The sequence below is a fragment of the Pectinophora gossypiella genome, chromosome Z (assembly GCF_024362695.1).
Source record: "Pectinophora gossypiella chromosome Z, ilPecGoss1.1, whole genome shotgun sequence".
Taxonomy (NCBI): Eukaryota; Metazoa; Arthropoda; class Insecta; order Lepidoptera; family Gelechiidae; genus Pectinophora; species Pectinophora gossypiella.
Window position 1 is genome coordinate 14,773,699 of NC_065433.1, and position 23,722 is coordinate 14,797,420.

At 37.7% G+C, this 23,722-nt stretch overlaps 1 protein-coding gene across 3 annotated transcripts; it reads right to left on the reverse strand.

Annotated features, from left to right (window-relative positions):
* Positions 1-1,018: 1,018 nt before the first annotated feature.
* On the reverse strand, positions 1,019-22,621 carry LOC126380699 (uncharacterized). 3 transcript variants are annotated; one of them, XM_050030291.1, is made up of 10 exons: positions 22,543-22,621; positions 22,383-22,471; positions 19,530-20,135; positions 19,191-19,251; positions 18,538-18,662; positions 14,967-15,045; positions 14,310-14,439; positions 13,758-13,814; positions 11,432-11,518; positions 1,019-6,484 (listed from the first exon to the last, which is right to left on the reverse strand). In XM_050030291.1, the coding sequence occupies exons 2-10, from the start codon at positions 22,399-22,401 to the stop codon at positions 6,383-6,385; spliced, it is 1,266 nt and encodes a 421-aa protein (XP_049886248.1). In that variant the 5' UTR covers positions 22,402-22,471; positions 22,543-22,621; the 3' UTR covers positions 1,019-6,382. The 3 variants fall into 3 exon arrangements, with proteins under 3 accessions (XP_049886248.1, XP_049886249.1, XP_049886247.1); XM_050030292.1 differs by having other exon boundaries at positions 22,383-22,465; positions 22,543-22,620; XM_050030290.1 differs by having other exon boundaries at positions 22,387-22,607.
* Positions 22,622-23,722: the final 1,101 nt, after the last annotated feature.

Here is a 23,722-nt window from a genome sequence, read left to right on the forward strand (position 1 = left end):
TATTATATATATACGATGTAGTATATTTTTATTGAAACATTAAACGATGTGGAAAACGATACAGACAACGATGTGGTGTTGTTAATAAAATATGACTTTTAGTTCATTTAATATATGTATAGCTGTTTTTTGAATGATGTAGGAAGAATTATATTTTATGTAAGTAGGTAGGTACATAATAATGATGGTATGTAAAAAGGAAAGAAGAATTTTTACTAACAATTCTGAGAGGTATCTCACGGTTACGGTAGTAACTACCGGTAACTAAAATACCCTACACTGGGCTTTTATTGTACTTAGTTACAAATAGCTACTACCGTAAACGTGAGATACCTCTCTGTAATACAGTATTACTCCTAGTGTAGTATTAAGCGTAGTGCAGTATTAGCGATGCGCGCAACAACACCTACTACGAACCTACTTTTTCGCATGGTAGTCATACTCGTATTAATAAATCGCTCATGAAATCTAATACTACGGAAAAACATAGTTCTGAAAAAGTGATTTGAAAGATTGCAAGTTCATATTAATTAGGTTACTTACAGGCTTAGAGTCCATTCAGGTTTAGAGTCAACACATTCTAAGCACGTTCTATGTTGCACCAAAAATATATGGTGTTTGTATGTCATTTTAGCATGTGGTAAGTCTTTCAATTTTTGTTGTTAGAAGTATTATAATAGTTGCTACTAATTACTAGTCATTGAGAAAGCGGCGGTCCGTTTTGCTCTATGCTGGGAAAGCTCTATTCGTGGTCATAGATACGCTAAAATCTACGAAAAAATAGTTTCTGAAGTCCAATGAAAGCCAGTAATGACCGTAGAATTTTTTTTGGTGTTATAGTATGTTTAGTCATCTACCAAATGCTTTGACGTTTTGTGCTACTACCGGCTGACATTTTCATATTTGAACCAAAACAGAGAGACGAAAAGTCAAAATCATGGTCATAGGTGTTTTGCACCAGACTAATAAACGTTCCAACCAAAGATGTGCAATAAGTTCTGAAATCATAGACAACGAATGTATGGAATTATTTATTTAAGGCTAGCGATGGTGCCGATACATAGAATCTGTTGGCCCTTCAAATACAGCAAGTATTATACAAATTGACTAATGGTTTTCAGAACATTAACAGAACAAATCTTCAGACACCTAAGGGACACTTAATAAACTGACAAAACGTTTCAATGACAATTTCAAATACCTGTTATCAAACATAACATTACCACTGTTTAAAAAAATACTTTTAGTGATACCAAGTGTCGTATAACTCTGGGTCTTTATGGATTAATTTTGAACATCGATAATTGTATATTGTCAGGTACTTTCAGCCTGTTATTATTTCTAGTGTATTTATTCGCTTTACGTATGTTTTACAAAGGTATATTAGTACATTTTAAAAATATCTGTCATCTAATTCCACAGAGCACTGATTACTAACGTTACTAAAGTCATATAATTTCGCCGAATTCTACAATAGGGTATTTATATATAAGGATTTACAAAACAAAAGATAAATACTATGCTAACAATACTCCTAAACTTATCATAATGTGCAAATGGAATAGAATATATCGGTTTCTGAAGCAGTTCCTGTATTTGGTAGTCAATCTGTATCTGATATAACAGTTTACCGGTGTAGTTCTAAATGCGCATGCTAGCTTAAAGACAAATTATAGTATAGTTTAAACTATGACTACATTTGTATACTCCATTATAAACATAATGTAACTTAGAAAAAAGTGATGTTGTACAGGTTATGAAAAACAATTTAGTATTAGAAAATATTACAATATTCATCTTTCGTAATACCTACCCAATGTTATTTATTTGCGCTGTGCTAAACAACGAAATAAATAGTTTTGTAATTGGGCTATTTCTTAAGATAATATCGGTTCTCCAGTATCTGTTAGTGACATGGTAACGAAAATTTTGAGGGATTATGACCATTATTCTGAGTTGATATCAAGTGGAATTTTCCGACGCAAAAAAGTATGAAACTGAAAATAATTGAAAAAACACTAAAATTCTCATGAATTTTCCGACAGGAAATTCCACTTGATATCAACTCAGAATCATGATCTGAATCATCCCCCTCAGTATTCTTTATGGTGTCGCTATCACCCATACGCACTTGTATGGCTACCTGTACCTACTTGTACGTAACAACGTAACGAATACTGAGGGGGGTGATTCGGTTCATTATTCTGAAACTTCGCAAAAGTATAGAATGGAAAATAATTTAAAGATATAAAAAATCATGAATTTTGCGACGGATAATTCCACTTGATATTAACTAGAATCATGATCTGAATCATCCCTCGTTATTTCGTTATGATGTCACTAACAACCGTTATAGTCGTAATATATAGTGGCCGAAAGGCCGTCGGACCGTTTTAAGAAACCTTATAAATGTCGTGACCAGATCGTAGAATTGATCATTTAATGATGTGTTCGACCTTCATGAAATGGTCATATTTCATGAAATGATCAAATCTAAGATCTGGCCACGACATAAATACATCGTTTATTTATATTCAAATCTTTCTAACCGTATCCTTATCACAAGAAATTAATTATTTTAGTAGTATACTAGTCAAGAAATAAAAATAAATATCAATTATTGGCCGTGTGCACTTTACTCACCTATGGAAATTATTAAATTATTATTGTAATCATGTAAAAATAAAAGTACAACGACAATTAAGGACTCATTTATGTAAAGTATCGTAGGAAGTTCTCATATAAAAAAATATATCAACAAAACAACAACAAAGCTTCTGGCGGTAGGGCTCCGCTAGCTGACATCGAATATATTTACCTCCGATATACAGGGTGTTAGTGACATCGTAACGAAAATGAAAATGGATCGCCTATTTGATTGTATTAAAAACGATGGTGGGTTATACGATGGTAGGATTCTGAGTTAATATTAAGTGGAATTTTCTGTCGTCTGCATTCGTGTTTTTTTTTATTATTTTCAATTCTATACTTTTGCGATGGAAAATTCCACTAGATATTAGCTCAAATTAATGAGCTAAATCTTCCCCCTCATTAGTCGTTACCATGCCACAAAAAAGCCGCCAAGTACATATAAGTAGCCATACAAGTACGTATGGGTGCTATTGACATCGTAACGAATACTGAGGGTCGTGATTCAGACCATGGTTCTGTGATGATATCAAGTGGAATTTCCTGTTAGAAAATTCATGAAAACGAGTATGGGCGAATCTGGTCCAAGAACTTTTATATGAAATGAAAGCTTATGCTTTCCTTATGATTCTGGCAAAGTTTTATCAGATTCTGACCCGGGGTTCTTTTTTTACGTCCATGTTTGTCCTGGCTAAAATTGTGACAAAATACAATGGGGGACTAAAATCGACTCAAGATTTGTTGCTGAATAACTAAGTCTACATAAATAATTATGTATCATAATGTATATCATTTTAAAGAGGAACTTTATCAGAATCCGAAACAAAACAAAGAAGAAAACAAAAGGTTTACATAAGCTAATTATAGTCAACTTACATCTGCAGCGGCATTGTTTCTGGGTAGTTCGAGTTTCGTGCGAATTACCCCTTCCAAAAGTATCTTACCGATTTATTTTTATATTGCTTCCTGAATCTGATCTGAGTGATAATAACAAGAAAAAAAAGATTTACATTGACTATAATTAGCTTACGTAAACCTTTTGTTTTGTTTCTGATAAAGTTCCTCTTTAAAATGATATACATTATGATACATAATTATTTATGTAGACGTAGTTATTCATAAACAAATCTTGAGTCGATTTTAGTCTATTTTTAGTCAGGACAAACATGGACGTAAAAAAAAATCCCCGGGACAGAATCTGATAGAACTTTGCCAGAATCAAGCATTCATTTCATATAAGTCTCATCAGTGGAGGTTCTTGGACCAAGTTTCATACAAACGTGCCCTTTGGCATATTTTTTTTTAAACATTTTCTGTTCCTTGCTTTTGCGACGGAAAATTCGACTTTCCAATTTTAGTATCAACTAAGAATCACGTTCTGATCATCCCTCAAAGTTTTTGTTACGATGTCACTACAGCCTGTATAGGTGGGTAGATAATTATTGCGACCGGCCAAACAAGATTGAGGACTAACTTATTTTTTATTAAAAACAAAATGTATACAAATCTGATCATACAGTACTGTGTTATTTTGATTAAAATGATAATGATGAAATGATACGATTATAGATTCCTGTAGGATATATTTTTTTATATGAGAACTTCCTACGATACTTTACATAAATGAGTCCTTAATTGTCGTTGTACTTTTATTTTTACATGATTACAATAATAATTTAATAATTTCCATAGGTGAGTAAAGTGCACACGGCCAATAATTGATATTTATTTTTATTTCTTGACTAGTATACTACTAAAATAATTAATTTCTTGTGATAAGGATACGGTTAGAAAGATTTGAATATAAATAAACGATGTATTTATGTCGTGGCCAGATCGTAGAATTGATCATTTAATGATGTGTTCGACCTTCATGAAATGGTCATATTTCATGAAATGATCAAATCTAAGATCTGGCCACGACATAAATACATCGTTTATTTATATTCAAATCTTTCTAACCGTATCCTTATCACAAGAAATTAATTATTTTAGTAGTATACTAGTCAAGAAATAAAAATAAATATCAATTATTGGCCGTGTGCACTTTACTCACCTATGGAAATTATTAAATTATTATTGTAATCATGTAAAAATAAAAGTACAACGACAATTAAGGACTCATTTATGTAAAGTATCGTAGGAAGTTCTCATATAAAAAAATATATCCTACAGGAATCTATAATCGTATCATTTCATCATTATCATTTTAATCAAAATAACACAGTACTGTATGATCAGATTTGTATACATTTTGTTTTTAATAAAAAATAAGTTAGTCCTCAATCTTGTTTGGCCGGTCGCAATAATTATCTACCCACCTATACAGGCTGTAGTGACATCGTAACAAAAACTTTGAGGGATGATCAGAACGTGATTCTTAGTTGATACTAAAATTGGAAAGTCGAATTTTCCGTCGCAAAAGCAAGGAACAGAAAATGTTTAAAAAAAAATATGCCAAAGGGCACGTTTGTATGAAACTTGGTCCAAGAACCTCCACTGATGAGACTTATATGAAATGAATGCTTGATTCTGGCAAAGTTCTATCAGATTCTGTCCCGGGGATTTTTTTTTACGTCCATGTTTGTCCTGACTAAAAATAGACTAAAATCGACTCAAGATTTGTTTATGAATAACTACGTCTACATAAATAATTATGTATCATAATGTATATCATTTTAAAGAGGAACTTTATCAGAAACAAAACAAAAGGTTTACGTAAGCTAATTATAGTCAATGTAAATCTTTTTTTTCTTGTTATTATCACTCAGATCAGATTCAGGAAGCAATATAAAAATAAATCGGTAAGATACTTTTGGAAGGGGTAATTCGCACGAAACTCGAACTACCCAGAAACAATGCCGCTGCAGATGTAAGTTGACTATAATTAGCTTACGTAAACCTTTTGTTTTCTTCTTTGTTTTGTTTCGGATTCTGATAAAGTTCCTCTTTAAAATGATATACATTATGATACATAATTATTTATGTAGACTTAGTTATTCAGCAACAAATCTTGAGTCGATTTTAGTCCCCCATTGTATTTTGTCACAATTTTAGCCAGGACAAACATGGACGTAAAAAAAGAACCCCGGGTCAGAATCTGATAAAACTTTGCCAGAATCATAAGGAAAGCATAAGCTTTCATTTCATATTTAAAAGTTCTTGGACCAGATTCGCCCATACTCGTTTTCATGAATTTTCTAACAGGAAATTCCACTTGATATCATCACAGAACCATGGTCTGAATCACGACCCTCAGTATTCGTTACGATGTCAATAGCACCCATACGTACTTGTATGGCTACTTATATGTACTTGGCGGCTTTTTTGTGACATGGTAACGACTAATGAGGGGGAAGATTTAGCTCATTAATTTGAGCTAATATCTAGTGGAATTTTCCATCGCAAAAGTATAGAATTGAAAATAATAAAAAAAAACACGAATGCAGACGACAGAAAATTCCACTTAATATTAACTCAGAATCCTACCATCGTATAACCCACCATCGTTTTTAATACAATCAAATAGGCGATCCATTTTCATTTTCGTTACGATGTCACTAACACCCTGTATATCGGAGGTAAATATATTCGATGTCAGCTAGCGGAGCCCTACCGCCAGAAGCTTTGTTGTTATTCATGAAAATGTGTCCAAAAACGGATAAAGAAAAGTATGACTTTTTCTGTGCACCTGCATTTCGTGCTAGCGGAGCGCTCTCGCGTTGTTTCTTTGCTAAGTTTCTCGAGAGGACTCGTTAGGTAGGGCTTGCTCGCTAGCGCTGCAGAGGATTTTCGCCATCAAACTCGTCAAGTTCATGTTGCCTCCCTGCATATTCTGGAAAAAAATGTTAATATAATTCATCAAAATAGAAGCCTTTTACTGGGTATAACGCCTAATGTGTGTGGGTCAATGTTTAGCCTCGAAAAGGGGTTGATTTAATATAATGATAAATAAAATTTGTCGTCAATGCTGAACTTTTGTTGTCAGACTTCAGTATTGGGAATGGGTCTGAATCATGGAAATCAGCAAGGTCTGGTAAAGTAGGCTGGGGGTTCAGTCCCAGTATTAAAATAATAGGATCAGATCTATTGAGACTGGACTGATGCAATCTGCACCGACTACACACGGGCCATGGGCGCTGCGCTCAATATAAACACCTATATGGCTGAGTTGACTCCCCTGCCGGCGTGTGCGGCGCAAACGTTCAGACCATGCATCACTAAGAGATACGCCGGCCCTCCTGAGGAACGAACGAACGAAGCAATCTAGTTAAGTGATACCTTTTAAAATTTTCATAAAATAACACATCAATGAAAATACGAGATGCTATGGCTTCGCGTGACTTGGCGGTACACATCATCATCATCAGCCGTATGACGCCCACTGCTGGGCATAGGCCTCCCCCAAGGACACATAACTAATAGTAATAAAGGAAACTTATATTGGATGTCACAAAATCTTCGAGTTATGTTTCTTTATGGGGTGTAGTGGGGCGTTTGAGACTAAACTTTGGGACTTTACCAGCCAGTCCATTGAGGACGGTAATGATCCTTTGGCCATAAACGTTCCATAATCTCTCGCCAGTGGCTCCAGGTAGCTGCGGTGCACGCAGCGGCCACACCCCGGCAAACCGCGTTGGCTCGCGGGCTGAACCTGGCAGAGGGGGGCTTGTCGCTTAGGCGATAGGTCTGACAACGTATAGTGCATGAAGACTGTTTCGGTGGTGAAGGTAAGCCAACGCAGATGTGCAACTGGTTTTGGCGGATCTGGCGAGACAGCAAGGCAAGGCATCCAGCTCCGATGTCTGGACTCCGATCGACAAATTTCGTCCTGTGGCGATAGGCAGAGGCAGAGAGGTCTGGTTGTAATGCCAACTGGGCTTTCGCTAATGACTGCACATAGGCGGCTCAGGGAGAGTGGTCGCTTCTGCATTGCACAGGGCTAACAATGCGGGCTCGGTAGCACCCTGAGTGACAAAGCAGCTCTATTTAGGGGGCACTGCTTCCTTCGCTCAGCCGGGGAGAGGACTAGAAAAGGTGTCCCAAACAAATGCTTAGCCCAACCCTCTTTGGAGGTAGTAACCACGGCTGCCTCTGCATCTTTTATTTCGTGGTCGACCGATGCAAAATAAAGATATTAGTTTAAAGAATATTAAAACCAGGACTATGACATTCGGCGCATGGAATGTGCGAACCGTCCTTGATCGGTCGAAATATACCGGTCCGACCGTCCAACTATATTTTGTTAATTGATTACCGAGTTACTACCCGCGGATACATTCGTATTGTACCTATATTACTTTTTCAACCTTAAATTTATTGTGTTAAGGGTTAATTTATACCTGTACTGCCTGACGTGAATTTGACACATCTTAAACCCATTATAGGTTTCAGTGTCGTAATGTAAGAATTTTATAATATCTTTTGTAATGAATGAATAAATAAAAAAAAAAAAAAAAAAAAAAAAAATCGCGACTGCAACATCTGCCCAGAACGGAAAACTGCCATAGTAGCCCGTGAACTCGGACGCTAAGATTTGGATATTGCTGCTCTCAGTGAGACGCACTTGGCTGATGAGGGGGAGCTAGTAGAGCGCGGGGGCGGGTATACCTTTTATTGGAAGGGTACCTCTGCTACCGTGCCCAGGCGATCTGGTGTTGGTTTCGCAATCAAAAATTGTATTGCAATTAATTTGGAGCAGTGGCCTGTGCACATCTCAGACCGCGTTACTTCTTTGCGCCTACACCTGGTCAATGACAACTTCATGACGGTGATCAGTGTACACGTACCAACTATGGACGGGGGTGATGATATGAAGGCCAAGTTTTACGAAGAGATCACGCAGCAACTCTCTAGGATTCGTCCTAGTGATCAGGTATTAATGCTGGGTGACTTTAACGCGAGAGTCGGTCGTGATTTCGAGGCTTGGGAAGACATGGTGTTGGTAAAATGAACAGTAATGGCCAATTGTTACTATCGCTATGTGCCCAATTCGAACTGGTTATTACTAACACTATGTTTAGGCTTCCTACCAAATACAAGACCACATGGATGTACCCCAGGTCCAAGCACTGGCACCTGATTGATTGTCATCATAAAACAGACAGACTTCTCCCAAGTTCACGTCACTCGTGTTATGAGAGGTTCCGACTGCTGAAGCGACCATCGGCTCGTCTTGACGAAGCTTAAGCTCCGTTTGCATCCTCCTCGCAGATCTCGAGGAGTGAAACCTGTGCGTCTGGACGTAGATAAGCTCCAGGATCCAGACACTCAGGAGAACTATGCTCAGGCAATCAGTGTCACGGTTTGGACACTAAATACAGAAAGTGGTGATCCTCTAGCTGAATGGCAAAAGCTCTCGTCGAAATTAGTCGATATTGCGTCAGACACGGTAGGTGTAACACGCAGCCGCTATAACGACTGGTACGGCGATAACAACGAGGTGCTGACCGAGGCAATTAGGAAACACCGAGCACTCTCTCATCAAAGTCCTGGCCAGCAGACGGAGCAGGTCAAGAGTAGCAGTGCTCAACTACGAAGGATGGTGCGGGAGGTGAAGGACAGGTGGTGGCTTGACAGGGCTAAGCGCATCCAGTGGCTTTCCGATACGAACCAGCTGGGTGCATTTTACAATGAAGTGCGTAAGCTTGTTGGGACGACACCTAGATGCAACATCCCACTTAGATCTCAGGACGGCTCGGTGCTGCTTACCAACAAACAAAATGTATTCAATCGGTGGAGGGTGCACTTCTACAACCTGCTTAATATTGATAGGGCTGCAGACTTGCAGTTCATCAATTCCATGTCATCGCTCCCCACCACTAGTGAGCTGGACGCTCCATTGGCGCTGAACGAAGTTGTTGCAGCTATTAAGCAGCAAAAGAACGGGAAAACGTGCGGTATTGACAATGTACCCGGTGAACTGCTGAAATACGGAGGTGAGGAACTGCATGTCACTATCTGGAGACTGTTCTTGCGTATGTGGGATGAGGAGAGCGTGCCTGCTGACTTTAGTGTCTCTCGCTTTTGCTCCTTGTACAAGAACAAGGGAGACCGCTCAGACTGCAATTCCTACAGGGGCATATCTCTTCTGTCTTCACCGGGGAAGGTCTTTGCTCGCGTTCTATTAAACCGCCTAGTGAAGCTAGGCTAATCTTGCCGGAAACACAGTTTGGCTTCCGACCTGACCGAGGCACATGTGAGGCCATTTTCTCTATACGGCAACTTCAGGAGAAGAGCAGAGAGCAAGGTCAACCTCTGTATCTTTGCTTTGTTGACCTAGAAAAGGCCTTTGACAGTGTCGTGAAGCTCTGTGGATGGTACTAGCGAAACTGGGGTGCACGGACACGGACAAGTTTGTGAGGCTAATTCGACTCCTGCACGATGGCATGCAATGCTGTGTCAGTATGGGGTGCGATCAGTCAGAATACTTCGGTGTTACTTGTGGCGTCAAGCAAGGATGTGTTCTGGCGCCGACTCTTTTCGCCCTTTATTTTGCGGTTGTAGTTCGGGACACCTTGCAAACTCTGTCCGAAAGCGTCCGTTTTCGCTTTCGTACCGATGGCGGTGTTTTCAATCTGGCCAGACTAAAAGCCTACACCAAAGTGTCTTACACCACCATCACGGAGATAATGTACGCAGACGACTTGTGTTTCGTGGCGGAATCCCCGGATGGTCTGCAACGGCTTATGTCGGGTCTCTACGAGTCATGTCGTCGATTTGGCCTGAAAATCAGTATCAAGAAGACCGAAGTCATGGTTCTGGATACACTGAGTGTCCCTATCGACGTGGAGCTCGGCGGGGACTTGCTTAAGCGGATAGACAAGTTCAAATATCTGGGGAGCACGATAACGTCTAAGTGCCGCCTTGACGATGAAGTAAACAGTAGAATTGGAGCCGCTGCTGCTGTATTTGGTAAACTTCGCGCCAAGGTGTTCCGCTCGCACGAGATTAAGCTACATATCAAGGTGTCTATGTATACGACGATCGTCCTGCCAAATCTCCTGTATGCCTCCGAAACCTGGTGCCCGTACCGCAAGCACATCCGCATGTAGATAGGTTTCATCTCAACTGCCTTCATAATATCTTAAACATTTATTGGTGCGAACGTGTTCGAAACACTGAAGTCCTGCGACGTGCGAATGTTGGCGTTGAGGCCTATCTGTTGTGGCGGCAGTTGCGGTGGTGTGGGCATGTCTCCCGTATGTCTAATGACAGAGTAGCAAAGCGCATCTTCTACTCGGAATTGCAAGAGGGCAAGCGGAAACAGGGCGGCCAACTCTTGCGGTACAAAGATGTGCTCAAACGTCACATGAAAGGATGCGGCGTGGCCCCATCGCGGTGGGAGATACTGGCCCAGGATTGGCCGCAATGGAGGTATACTGTGAACACCAAGGTGTATGGCTTTGAACAGAAACGTCAGGAAGAGCTTGATTTAAAACGCGACGAGCTGAAGGCCCGACCATCTGCGGCCATAACATATAATTATATCGGAGGTGTGCTGACGTGCAGTGAATGTGGCCGTACATTCACTGCTAAGATCGGTTACGTCAGCCATATGAGAGCGCATCTTAGGCGTTCCTAGATTGGAGACCTGTCGAATACGGCTGGAAAGGATATACATGAAGGGTGCCCGTTTGTATACAAGCAACGATCATGCATAACTTATAAAATGAAATATTCGTTTATTGCAGACAATCTCCGGCACTATTGAACGAATCAAACGTTTTACACTTAGAAACCTACATAAAGCCATTTAACCAAAACAAAAAAGAAATAATACCTTTAAATTGTCATCATTGATAACCGTGAGAGATGACATCCTGTTGTTTGTGTTGCTAAGGTAAGTGTTGAGCTGATCCAGGAATGCCTACAAAAATAATTAATAACATGACAAATTGACAACCAAATTGTAAATTGAGGGTAGCTGTAATTCGCTTCCGAATACTATTTTTCTATTGTAACCTTAAAACGTACCATACGAGGGCTGATTGATAAGTATCCGAAATGAAAATGATAACTGCTAATATTATACACAAAAATGATTTATTTTCAACATAGCTTCCTTCTACCTGTACACACTTATTCCAGCGCTTCTCTAAAGCTTTTATACCATTTTGGTAGAAGATCCTGTGCAACCCCTCAAAATAGCCGTCTACGGTGGCATTGACTTCTTTATAAGAAGATCTTTGGCCACCTAGCCACTTTTATAAATTTGGAAACAGATGGAAGTCGCACGGAGCCAGGTCTGGCGAGTAAGGTGGATGCGGCAGCAATTTAAATCTTAATTCTTCTATTTTAGCGTTTGCTACAGCGGAGGTGTGAACAGGTGCGTTGTCTTGGTGGAGCAGTATTTTTTCGTCGCTAAATAAGGTCGCTTCCTTTGAATTTCTTCATTCAATCTTTGCAGCAAGTTTGTGTAGTATTGTCCATTAATTGTCCTACCCTTTTCAAGATAATCCACGTGAATCACACCTCTCTTATCCCAAAAGACAGTAGCCATCACCTTTCCAGCCGGTAATGTTGATTTTGCCTTCTTAGGCACAGATTCACCGCTCTTAGTCCACTGTTTAGACTGTTCTTTTGTTTCAGGCGTATAATGATGAATCCATATTTCATCAACGGTTACATATAGCCGCGAAAATTCAACAGGATCAAGTTTATACAGCTCTAGACACTATAAGGAATCATCCACTCTCCGCTGTCTTTGGTCTGCAGTCGGCAAACGCGGCACCCAACGCGCGCAAAGCTTTTTCAAATGTTCATGTAAAATATTAAAAACTCGTTCCGATGATATTTTAATATAATTTTGCATGTAAGCTTACTAAAGATTTAAAAATAGAACGGTATATATTTTATAACATTTTAGTTTTAAAAAGTATTTCATTTCGGATACTTATCAATCAGCCACTCGTAGAAAAATAGTATTCGGAAGCGAATTAAACCTATTGTAACCCTACGAATATATATATAAACATTTTTGAATTTGAATGTGCATGAAATGTACATTTAAATTTAGTCCTCATAACGGGTGTTATACGTAGTCGATCCCAAAGTCTGTCATAAATTAAAATAATTATTATAACCAAAGTATTCATTAGTTTTTAATTATTTATATCAATTTAAAGTACTGTGAGGGATTAACAATATCACATCGCATAAACAAATTCTGCAACCAGAGACTTCTGGAATGTCACCGTAAATCTTGTTAGCGGCAGTCTTTTCTGACGCGTAGCAGTTTCCTTGTTTTTCTTTACTAGAAGGTTTCACCCGAGATTATTCGAGTACTATTCTGGGACCATTCGAGTACAACAAAAACATTTTTTTTTAATTGTGCCGGTGATAGAACTTTGGGACCAACTACGTATTAGCCGCGAAATGGCGAAGGTAAAAAACGGACCTGATGACGCCCATTCGCTGCAGATAAGGTATATAATTTACAACTGCTAATATAGATTCTAACCTACTCAATGTAATAAAAAAATCTTACTTTCAATAGTAATTCAATTACGAAAGTTGCTTAATTTTATTTCGTTTTAAAACTTTCATACACGCTCCTTGTAATTTCACTTTTGATTGCATGCATAAGTTATCATAAGGATAGTCTGATACTGACATCTTAAGTTTGAAAGACGCATGCATGGTGGGCAAAGATTTGTGCACATCGTCGGGTTGTAGTTTGCGTTTTAACACTTTCGGTGTTAATTTCGCCCAGGAAAGGAAAGGCTTTTGAGGAAAATTACATAAACTGCCTATATACGTCCCACTGCTGGGCACAGGCCTCCCCTCAATCAACCGGAGGGGGTATGGAGCGTACTCCACCACGCTGCTCCACTGCGTGTTGGTGGAGGTGTTTTTACGGCTAATAGCCGGGACCAACGGCTTAACGTGCCCTCCGAAGCACGGAATCATCTTACTTTTTCGGACAATCAGGTGATTCAAGCCTGAAAAGTCCTTACCAATCAAAGGACAGTCTCACAAAGTGATTTCGACAATGTCCCCATCGGGAATCGAACCCGGACCTCCAGATCGTGAGCCTAACGCTCTAACCACTAGACCACGGAGGCTGTTGAGAAAAATTATTATTATAATATGAAAATATAAATTACCTTCTCTTTATCTGCACTAATAATCCCGTTGTTAACAGTTGCAGTCTTGTTCCAACTCTAGAAAAGTAAATAACAATTAATACACACATAGTCCTGTCAATAAAGGAGTTGCAGAGTGGGTGAGAGGGGCCCAACCAATTCTTTCAGAAATGTGTTCAGTGTCACTTCCCTACTACTATAAGATAACATAAACAGCCTTGAGGTCTCAAAACTGCCCCCGGACCTCCTTTCATCCTTCCTTTCGCGGACTTGCTCCAGTATAGGATGACACAGATTCTCCAGGCAAGAAGTTCTCCGGAAAATAAATCATGTAAATAAAAAAAAGTTGACACCGATGTCTGGGCTAGTAACCAACCCCGTTGCCAAATTGTTCAATAGTTACGAAAACTAGCGATTTTGCCTGACGACTACAATGTATTACTATAGTAAAATAATATTATACATCAAAGACTACAATATACCGACACTAACACGTGTGACGGCTTAACGTGCTCTCCAAAACCCTAATCTAACGAGAATAAATATATTGTATGATTCCAGAAACATACTTACCATTTGTTTGACAACTGTATACAAGACATTCAACAATTTCGTGCTTTTCTTAGAAATTTGTGCAATTTTCTTGATAATTTCCTCTGACGATTGGGAAATATTCTCCATCATCTCTTTATTATATTTTAAACTGCAATAGATAATATTCTTTTGAGTTTCTTTAGCTGAGTTATATACAAAAAATAAAATAAAAAAATAATATTTTAATAGTAATTTGCTAGTGCAGGTTACAAATAAAATTGGTCTCTATTTATATGTCGCCATTGCTGTTTGACAATTCGATATGCAATAACAACAGTATGAATGTAAAATTCACTTTATAGCAATGTTTACGGTTTGTGAAAACAACTGGTTATAGTGTTTGTTTCGCACTCACTATAGCTCGCAAAGTTTCGTTGATTGATTATGATTGTAATCACTCTTCTGCATTTGATATGTTTTGTCACACAGAATGACTAATAATTAATAACTTATTTTCCAAAGGCGTAAAAAAGCATACTTAACAGATGTTTACGCGGAACGAGTCGCGGGCGGAATACTAGTTAATAATAATACACTAAGCAGTGACCTTCATCGTTATAATGAACATATATGAAAACACTACATCGCCTTTACTTGTGCTCGTGGCAACATTAAAATTAGTCGTATGCATTATACCTGAACTCTCCAATGTCGCAGTTTTTACACTTTTTCGCCAAATGTTCACTGACTTCAAGTTCACGTGGCGAGCCGGTGACTGCAGACAAAATCATCAAGCTATATTATGACAGTCGCAAAGCGCGCAAGTTATACCTAGTTTTTATCAGTAAAAATGGAAGAATATTATAGACAGGCGCAATGCACTAAAACTAAAAAATAAAATTCTGGTATGGCGATAAACCAATCGCGATGGCGAATGTAACAGCGTACAATTATAAGGGCCTTATTATATTACTCATCTGGCTCGAAGCGTGAGGTGTAGGTAGTAACATATTATACATCAATGGGTGTAGGTATAAAATGTATGGTGAAATCGTGGCCCCTTACACTGTGCCCAAGCGTAACGTAATAAATAAGGCCTTAACCCCTATAATAATTGTTTAAAATATAGATTAACAATTTATTGAAAATGCATTAAGGCCCTTATATATCTGAAATGACCGTTTTCGTATACTACTTTCTCCTAAATTGGCTAGGCAAAAATGCCACAAAAATTTTGTTACCTATTGATTGATATCTTCCCTAGAATCGGAATGTTTGAAAAGTTTGTGGCATATTAATACTACACTAAAAATATAATTAAATGAAGATGTTTTCTACTTTCATTTCCCAACTCCTCCTTTATGTTTGTATGTATAATTGTATAATGTAGTATGTGTAAATGCACGTGTGTTCCAACTTAACTTCTAAACCACCTGTCAGAATTGGGTATGTAAGGTATTTTTGAAGGTATTTTTTTATACACGCTCCTTGTATTAAAATTTTAATATTGACATTTTGTTAGGGTAATGTGCCCAAACTGTGGGCGGTCCCTAAGAATACTTAGGCCCAATAAGATAGATACAAATAACATTTTGTTATTTTTTTATTATTTTCATTAAGTTTGTATAGTTTATACTTCTAATACACATGATGGGGATAAGTAATCCGCATTATTATCGAAGTTATTTTATTATATTTGTTAACTGTACACTCGTAGGACACCTTACTCTAGTGATGACTAGTGAAGGCCACAGATTGTATTAATTTTACATACATACATACATAAACTCACGCCTATTTCCCACCGGGGTAAGCAGAGACTATAGAATTCCATTTGCTTCGATCCTGACACACTTCTTTTGCTTCCTCCACATTCATCAATCGCTTCGTACACGCACACCGGTTCAGAGTAGTTCGTATTAAACCTTTTCGAAGGACATCTCCAATTTGGTCAATGTAAGTTCTTCTCGGCCCTACCATCAACTTTCGCTTTATATACCGCTTTTGCAATTCTAATATCCTTCATCCGCTCTACATGTCCAAATCAACCTAACATTCCCTTCTCAATCTTAGTCACTATATCGTCTTTTACACCACATCTCTGTCGTATCACACTGTTTCTCTATCACTCAACTTCACACCGCAGATGCTACGCAAAGACCTCATTTCTACGGCATTAATCCTACTTTCATGCTTCTTCTGCCATACCCAACATTCACTACCGTACTTCAGCGTAGGGACAAGTACTGCATTGTGAAGAGCCATCCTCGCATCTTGCGAGATACATTGGCTACTAATAACTGCATGCATTGCCCCATTCACTGAACTACCCAATCTCACTCTCCTTTCTATATCTTCATCACATTTACCATCCCTTGTAAACAGAACCCAAATACACAAATTCATTCACTTGTTCCACTATTTCATTCCCAATGATAATTCTACACTCAGACACATTCTCTTCTCTTTCCATCACCAAAACTTTCGTCTTATTAACATTCACTCTCATACCCTTTTTTTGTAATTCACGTACCATTAGAGATACCATGTACTGAAGTTCCTCCGCCGATGATGCTACAAGAACTTGATCATCAGCATACAGGAGGCAGTTCAGAAGCAACTCCCCCATTCTTACCCCACTCACAGATTCTTTCAATTCATTCAGACAACTATCCATGAATAGATTGAACAGCCATGGTGACGCCACGCATCCCTGCCTGACACCAACAGAGATGTCGAACCAGGAAGACAGTGCGCCATTAACTCTGACACACGCACTAGAACCCTTATACAAAGACTTCAGCGCGCGTATCAGGTTGCCGTCCAACCCATACTCGGATAGTACACACCACAGTTCATCTCTCATCACTCTACATAGACCTTCTCTAAATCTGTAAAGGCACAGAATACCTTCTGATGAACTGCCAGTTGTTTTTCGGTGATGCATCGAAGAGAGAAGACCTGATCCATGCATCCCATACCTCTTCTACATACCTCTAAATTTTCTCCTCTGTCTCTTTCATCAGACGTTCAATCAGTACTTTCGCATACAGTTGACCAACGACGCTGAGAAGGCTTATGCCACGGTAGTTCTTGCACTCTTGCTGTGAACCCTTGCCCTTAAACAACGGCACAATCACCGCCCTACACCAATCACTTGGCACAAGACCGGACGTATATTAATTTTATTTATTTATTATAAACGGCATTTAGCAAAGACCACTTGGTTAAACAGACTATCTTTAAAGGTCACAAGGTCAAATATATACTCGATAATTGCTAAAATAAACACCATCCGGCTGATTTACAGAAATAAAGCTAATTAAGACGAAATCTCGAAATGGTTTATAATTAACGTAACTTTTTTTCCCTTACATACCGAATTTAACAAATGAAGTGTCTTGGTTGTCCAGTAGTCACGCTAAATTTAATGTGGCGCCCTCTAGACGAAAACATTTTCGAATGGTAGTGAAAATTGTGATTACTTTACACCAATAAGCTATAATAAAGTGTATCGTGACAATTATGATTTTTACAGAACGCTCAAGGTCATTAGCGGCTATAGGGGCCTTAAAGCCAGTCATTAATGAAGGAGTGTCAATTAGCTTAGTAGATTTCAAAATTACGACCTTGTCATAATAAAAATATGATTATATGCGAACATTTATGTATTCATGAAATAGCTAGGTAATTTATCATAAAATATGTTAACACTTTCAAGGACAGAACGTCTAATGACGTTCCGATCCCAAGGTGTCATATATAAGTCAATTTCGCCCAAATTGTCGCTTAAACCCATTTGACTTTTGAGTCAAAAGTTAAATGTACCTACCGACTATTTTTTTTATTTATTTAATTTTTTTTATGGTTTTTTTTCTTCGGTACCTTGACGTTGGTAGAATCATCGTTTCTAAACGATGCAGCCATAAACTTTAAAAAGTGAAGTGAAAGTGAAGTGAGTCAAAAGTTTTGATCCTCGAGTTAGATACATATACACACAGCAGCATGCAGCATGTATACAGCAGTTATTAAATTATGTATATGTATAATGAAATGACTACTACCAAAATCAAAAGTACAGATTAGATATTGCCTTACTCTTGTATATGTTATTTTCCAGAAGACATATTTTTAAAACGGTATTTTTATGGTGATGTAAAACTAATAACATTACATATACATATAAACACGATGTAAATATAAGTGTTGCAAACCAATGGCAAAATTGAATAAATTACTAAATATTAAAAAAATAAACTATACATACATTCCTCAATGCCCCGTTTAAAAGGAGAAACATTGCGTGACAACAAGTTTCTCATTTCATCTTCAGGTCTTTGTTCAATGGTGCTTGTAGGTACACAGCTAAGGATGGGCAGAGATTTATCCACACTGCAAGGCAATAAAAATAATCGTAAATATTGAGGGTACTTCTCAAATAAATTTTATACTACACCTGTCCGAAATGCCTTCTTCCTTTTTTAAAGAGGGGAGATGTTACTGTCATACTAAATAAGTAGAGAAGTTTTCGAAAAATTGTATTGTTACTTTCTAAAATTAAAGTTTGTGACATGTCAAAAGACAAACAGCTTTGTAGCCGTAAATGTTACTAGTGCAGTGGTAGAGGAGCTTGGCGCGGCTGTACGTATTTCAATAAAAACAAAAGAAACATTATTATAATAATGCCATATTGTAGCATTATAAATTTCCATACAAAGCAGTTAGCTATTTTCCTTGTAGATGTAGCATAAAGCATTATGTATTTCTCAGGAGAGAGTATGATTCCCAATTCAGGTGTATTATGACTCTTGGCCAATACCCTCATTGGCCATTGGTCACTTTCTTTCCTTGGTGATCAACGTAGGTACTAGTAATATTATTAAAATAATACAAAAATATTTTTAATTAAGTAATGCTTACGTTGGATGAACTGGTGGAGGAAGGTTTGTAAAGTTAGATGGTTTCATCTCTTGCTGGGTCTCTGAAAATAAAAAAAATATATTAAGTAGGTACCTCCCTATGCAATATATCATCGCTGACGTCGCTAACTGACGTATCTGAAACGTTTAGCGAATCTGATTTGCACCTTTTGTTATTGTCAATAAGACAAATTATTTTAGCAAAAAAATGCAGATATGTCAGCCACAATAGGTGAAAATGAAAACATAATAGTTATAAAATCTACAATAGGTCTTAAATAATTGTATTGCATGTTATAATTGTTTAGTAATAAATATATGTAACTGCATAACTTAATACCTTCTGATGTAGGTGATGGTTTTTTGAGATGACTTCTAGCATGTGGTGGCAGGACTCCAGTTCGATAAAATTCAGCTTCTTCAAATACTGATGCATGTACAAACCGGCAATTTGGAAATGTACACACAGCATTCTGGTAATTCCAGCAGAATGTATATACTCCAGCCAACTGAGATACGTCGACTTCATGTGCATATCTGCATACAGGCCTCTTGCAGTTGCCTCTAATAAATTCTTTGCAGATTTCTTTCTTGGGACGTTCTTCTGTCTGTTCTACAGCACGCTCTTCTGATGTTGTTAGCTCTTGGCTATGATCCCCCTCTCCACCTGAGCTGCTTTGTGACTCATCATCATCCTCTTTTTCTTGTTTAATAACAATATTTAGATTCGGAGGACTATCAGGTGGTGGTGGGTATGGTGGTAGTGGCGGTTGCACTACCACCGGTTTTATTTCTTTTCGATCCAACTTTTCGCATTGGGGTTCAGGAGTTACCGAGTGATGATTACTCCTGTTTTTTAAAAACTTTTTCATGTTTTTAAAATTGGGTGACGGTCGGAATTTTATATATTCTTCCTGCACACCGACTCTTCTGACGTTAGGCTCTTCTGAAAAATAAAATATGGATAAGTAAGGCAAGGCCACTAGTAGTACTGATTTTGAAAGTCACAAATTATTTGAAACTCACACACATAGCAATCAGATGTTGAAAGGATTAAATAAATATCCATGACATTATGCATATTCTCATACATAATTTTTAATAACAGCTATATGTGTATGAACCTTTTGGAAGACTTTTCAGTGGTAGAGGATCATGTAAAAAACATTTAAACAGACATGCAAGCAAGAGATGCAATATAGTTTGTGATGAAAAATTTCACATCATACAAAATTAAATTGTACAATGAAGCTATGTATCAAGTACATAGCATAGAAAGTATTTAAATAATTCTATTTTTTACTTTCTACTTTGGTAAGGAAACAACATTTCAAAGGTGGACTGTATTATAACATGCGCAAAGCTCTAGTTCAAATGATAAAATTACCATTGATGTTGGTTGGAGTATACTTAAGGGGGGGGTACTTTGAGTTGGAATATTGCCGAATTTTTGAGTGAAATTACTACGACTTAACGTTAACATAGGGTGTTGAAAAATACGCTATTTTTACTCTGCGATGCACCGCTTTCGAGATATTAATATCAAAACTTTAAAGTGTTGGTTAGGTTTGCCGTGGTCAGCCACGATTCCGACACGTATAATGAGTATTTATGGTTATTTATTTATGCTTGATACTTTATCGCTTACGGCAACACCGATGATATTTCGGGGACGTGCGATGTTGACTGGACTGTGAATGTTGAACAGGTAAAAAGAGATAACAGGCGCATGGCGGGAAAGAAAAAAGGTTGGATACGAGTGGAGTGAAAAGTGGTTATTACCCGAGTGCTGGAATAATGTCACTCACCATTATTCCAGCGCTTCCGAATGAACAAGTATAGACCTATATTATACATATATTAACTAGACGTTCAGGATGTCGTGATTCGACCTGTACTTGGACGTTTGTAATAGATAGCCCTCAGAGTCCGGATCGTTTTTTTAGTTTGTAACAGCGACCGTAGAGAATCCCTGAGAATTATGGCCTAAGGGGATGGCCGACGTGCCTCCCAACGTGCAGGTGATCCAGTGGTGATCGCTTTGACTAATGGGCGATATCCCAACATATACATATGTTTTACTACTAGTAAGGGCTACTGTGGCAAAGGCGACTATATGGGAAATGGAAGATGATCGAACCGGGAGCACTTAGGGGCGACCAATCTATGATCAATTGTAGTCTCATCACAGGTGATTCGACTCTGCGGTCCCTAGCAGGTGGAGCCATGGTAGCCTAGTTGGTAGAACGCTTGCCTCTCACTTTGAAGTCGCAGGTTCGAATCCAGCACAGGCCTAAACCAGTGATTGTCGAATTTGTTTTCGAATTCATGTTTGGATCATAAATGATTATCACATGCTCAGCGGTGAAGGAAAACATTGTGAGGAAACCCACATGCCTTTTCTTCATATAAAAAAAAAGAGTTTATTTAGGTAAAATCTACGACACACATATACATTTACAACATTAAAATATACACACATTACATTAATATTTAGTATTTTTTATTTCAATATCTTTAGCAATAAAATGACAAATTACGACAAGTGATACATATTTCTGTTTTTCTATCAAAGCCACCTATTCACGAAATTGAATGAACTAGTTCATAGTCAAAATACTTTTTTCTCAATCGGCGCAAAAGGGTTGCATTAAATTAACCGGCAAAGTTTTGTTACTTTTAAAAGTACCTTCGTTGATTATTCCAACGAACTATTTCAAAACCTTCGGCCCTTAAGACTACAATTATTTGGTCCTTCTCAGAGGACCCCAGGGCTTACGAGGTTAAAACAGAACTGTTTCTTTTTTTGAGAAAAGTCCCACGCCCATACTGATTTCACACGAAAATTCGGCTAAGTCAACGGTACCTATAAAATCGATCAAAATTTTACCAAGTCCTGGTTTTATAGTAGCTTTGATGAGGTTGGTAATTCACCTCACATCCTACACGATAGAAGAAGAAGTAGCTTTGACGATATCAAATTCGTTAAAATAATTAAATGTCTTAATTAAAAGACCAAATATTGTTTAAGTATAGCAAATACGCCACTGATATGACAGGTAAATAGCTTCGCATTTTGTGTATACGTCCTATTTTCGACAGAAAAGTTAACTTTTAATTTACGAACAAATGACAACATACTAAGGGATATTGGTCGTGGTACCTACTAAAATTAAAGAAAGTTAAAACTTACCTGCCTGCGTAACCTGCATCTATATAAAAATTCAGCTTTTGTACTGTGGGCTCATAATCGTAGAAACTACCAGATTGAATAATCTGAAACTGTAAAAATGTAAAACACATTCAACCGTATTAAATGCGCCTAATACTAACTTATAGAATGTTTGACCCACCACAACAAGATGGCGTCGACTCCACGCCGTGCACAGACCAAGTAGAGATGCTACCAATGCTACGTATCAAACGGAAATGTTCCATAGTAAATTTTTTTTTTGTTAAATTTGCCCCGAGAAGGAGCAGGCAAAGGGACATAGCCATACAGCCTGGTCGGATGAAGTTTTTCTTCGTGTATTATTTCTTGAATTTGTTTTCTTTGTCTTCAATAAATTGTTTTCGAAGGCCGGAGCCATTTCTTTTGTTTAATTATTTGTCTTCGTCCAATTATCATTATAGATCAGACAGATGAAATGGTGTTTAAATTTATATATTATAATTTCAGCCTAGCCTGCATCATCTCACTGCTGGCTAGATAAATAAGATATTTGTATCATGTTATCACAACACGTTTATACTATCTATCATTCAACTACATATTATTATGTACTTAATAAACTTAGTATATACTAAGTCTGTAGTTGTTTTATGTCTAAACAATTATGAGCTGTACACGTTTTATATAAGTAAATGATTATTATCTTTGATTTCAGATATTAAATCCAAAAGTGTCGACTGGATTTACATGACAAGGTATATCAAATAATTTTCTTTTTTATATTTTTAACATGATATACATATATAGTGTGTATAATTCAACCAGCTGCACAATGGACTTAAATCAGATATATTTTACTTTTATTTTTATAGATTATTTTGTACATACACTATTTTAACATTATTATTAAACTTTATTTCAGTCAGTTCAAGAAGACGAGATGAAAAATTTAAAAGAAAAGCTGAAAAAGTCACGCCTCAAGATCAAACGGAGATCAAACGACTTAATGAAAAAAAAAATCAATGTGACAGGGTGTCATAAAGACAGTTTCTAAAGAAATTGACACTGTTTAGGGCTTTTTGGCGGGAAACGGGAACGGGACAGTTGCTTTCTTCATTGAATAATCTAAATAATTAATACGAAGTGGTGTTTTGTGGTTAATGATCGCATTAAGTTAGTCGGAAGACATTCGCGAGTGTTATTATATTGGAGTATTCAATAAACAAAGTGTATCTGCCTATTTTCGCTTCGTGTCAGGAAGCCGCTTCATAACTCAAAAGTTTATGCGGACTTTCGAGTTAATTCGTTTGGGGTTCGGAGTAGGAGTCTACTCCGAGGGTGGGGGCTTAGGTTTCATCATC

Bases quoted from the DNA above. Each gene is read 5' to 3' on its own strand.
- LOC126380699 (XM_050030290.1), bottom strand. From the start codon at position 22,492: ATGTGTTTTACATTTTTACAGTTTCAGATTATTCAATCTGGTAGTTTC. The intron at 18,663-19,190 runs GTAAGCATTACT...ATTGCCTTGCAG, and splicing joins CCTCCACCAGTTCATCCAAC to TGTGGATAAATCTCTGCCCA. The intron at 15,046-18,537 runs GTATGTATAGTT...TTTTGTCTGCAG, and splicing joins TAAACGGGGCATTGAGGAAT to TCACCGGCTCGCCACGTGAA.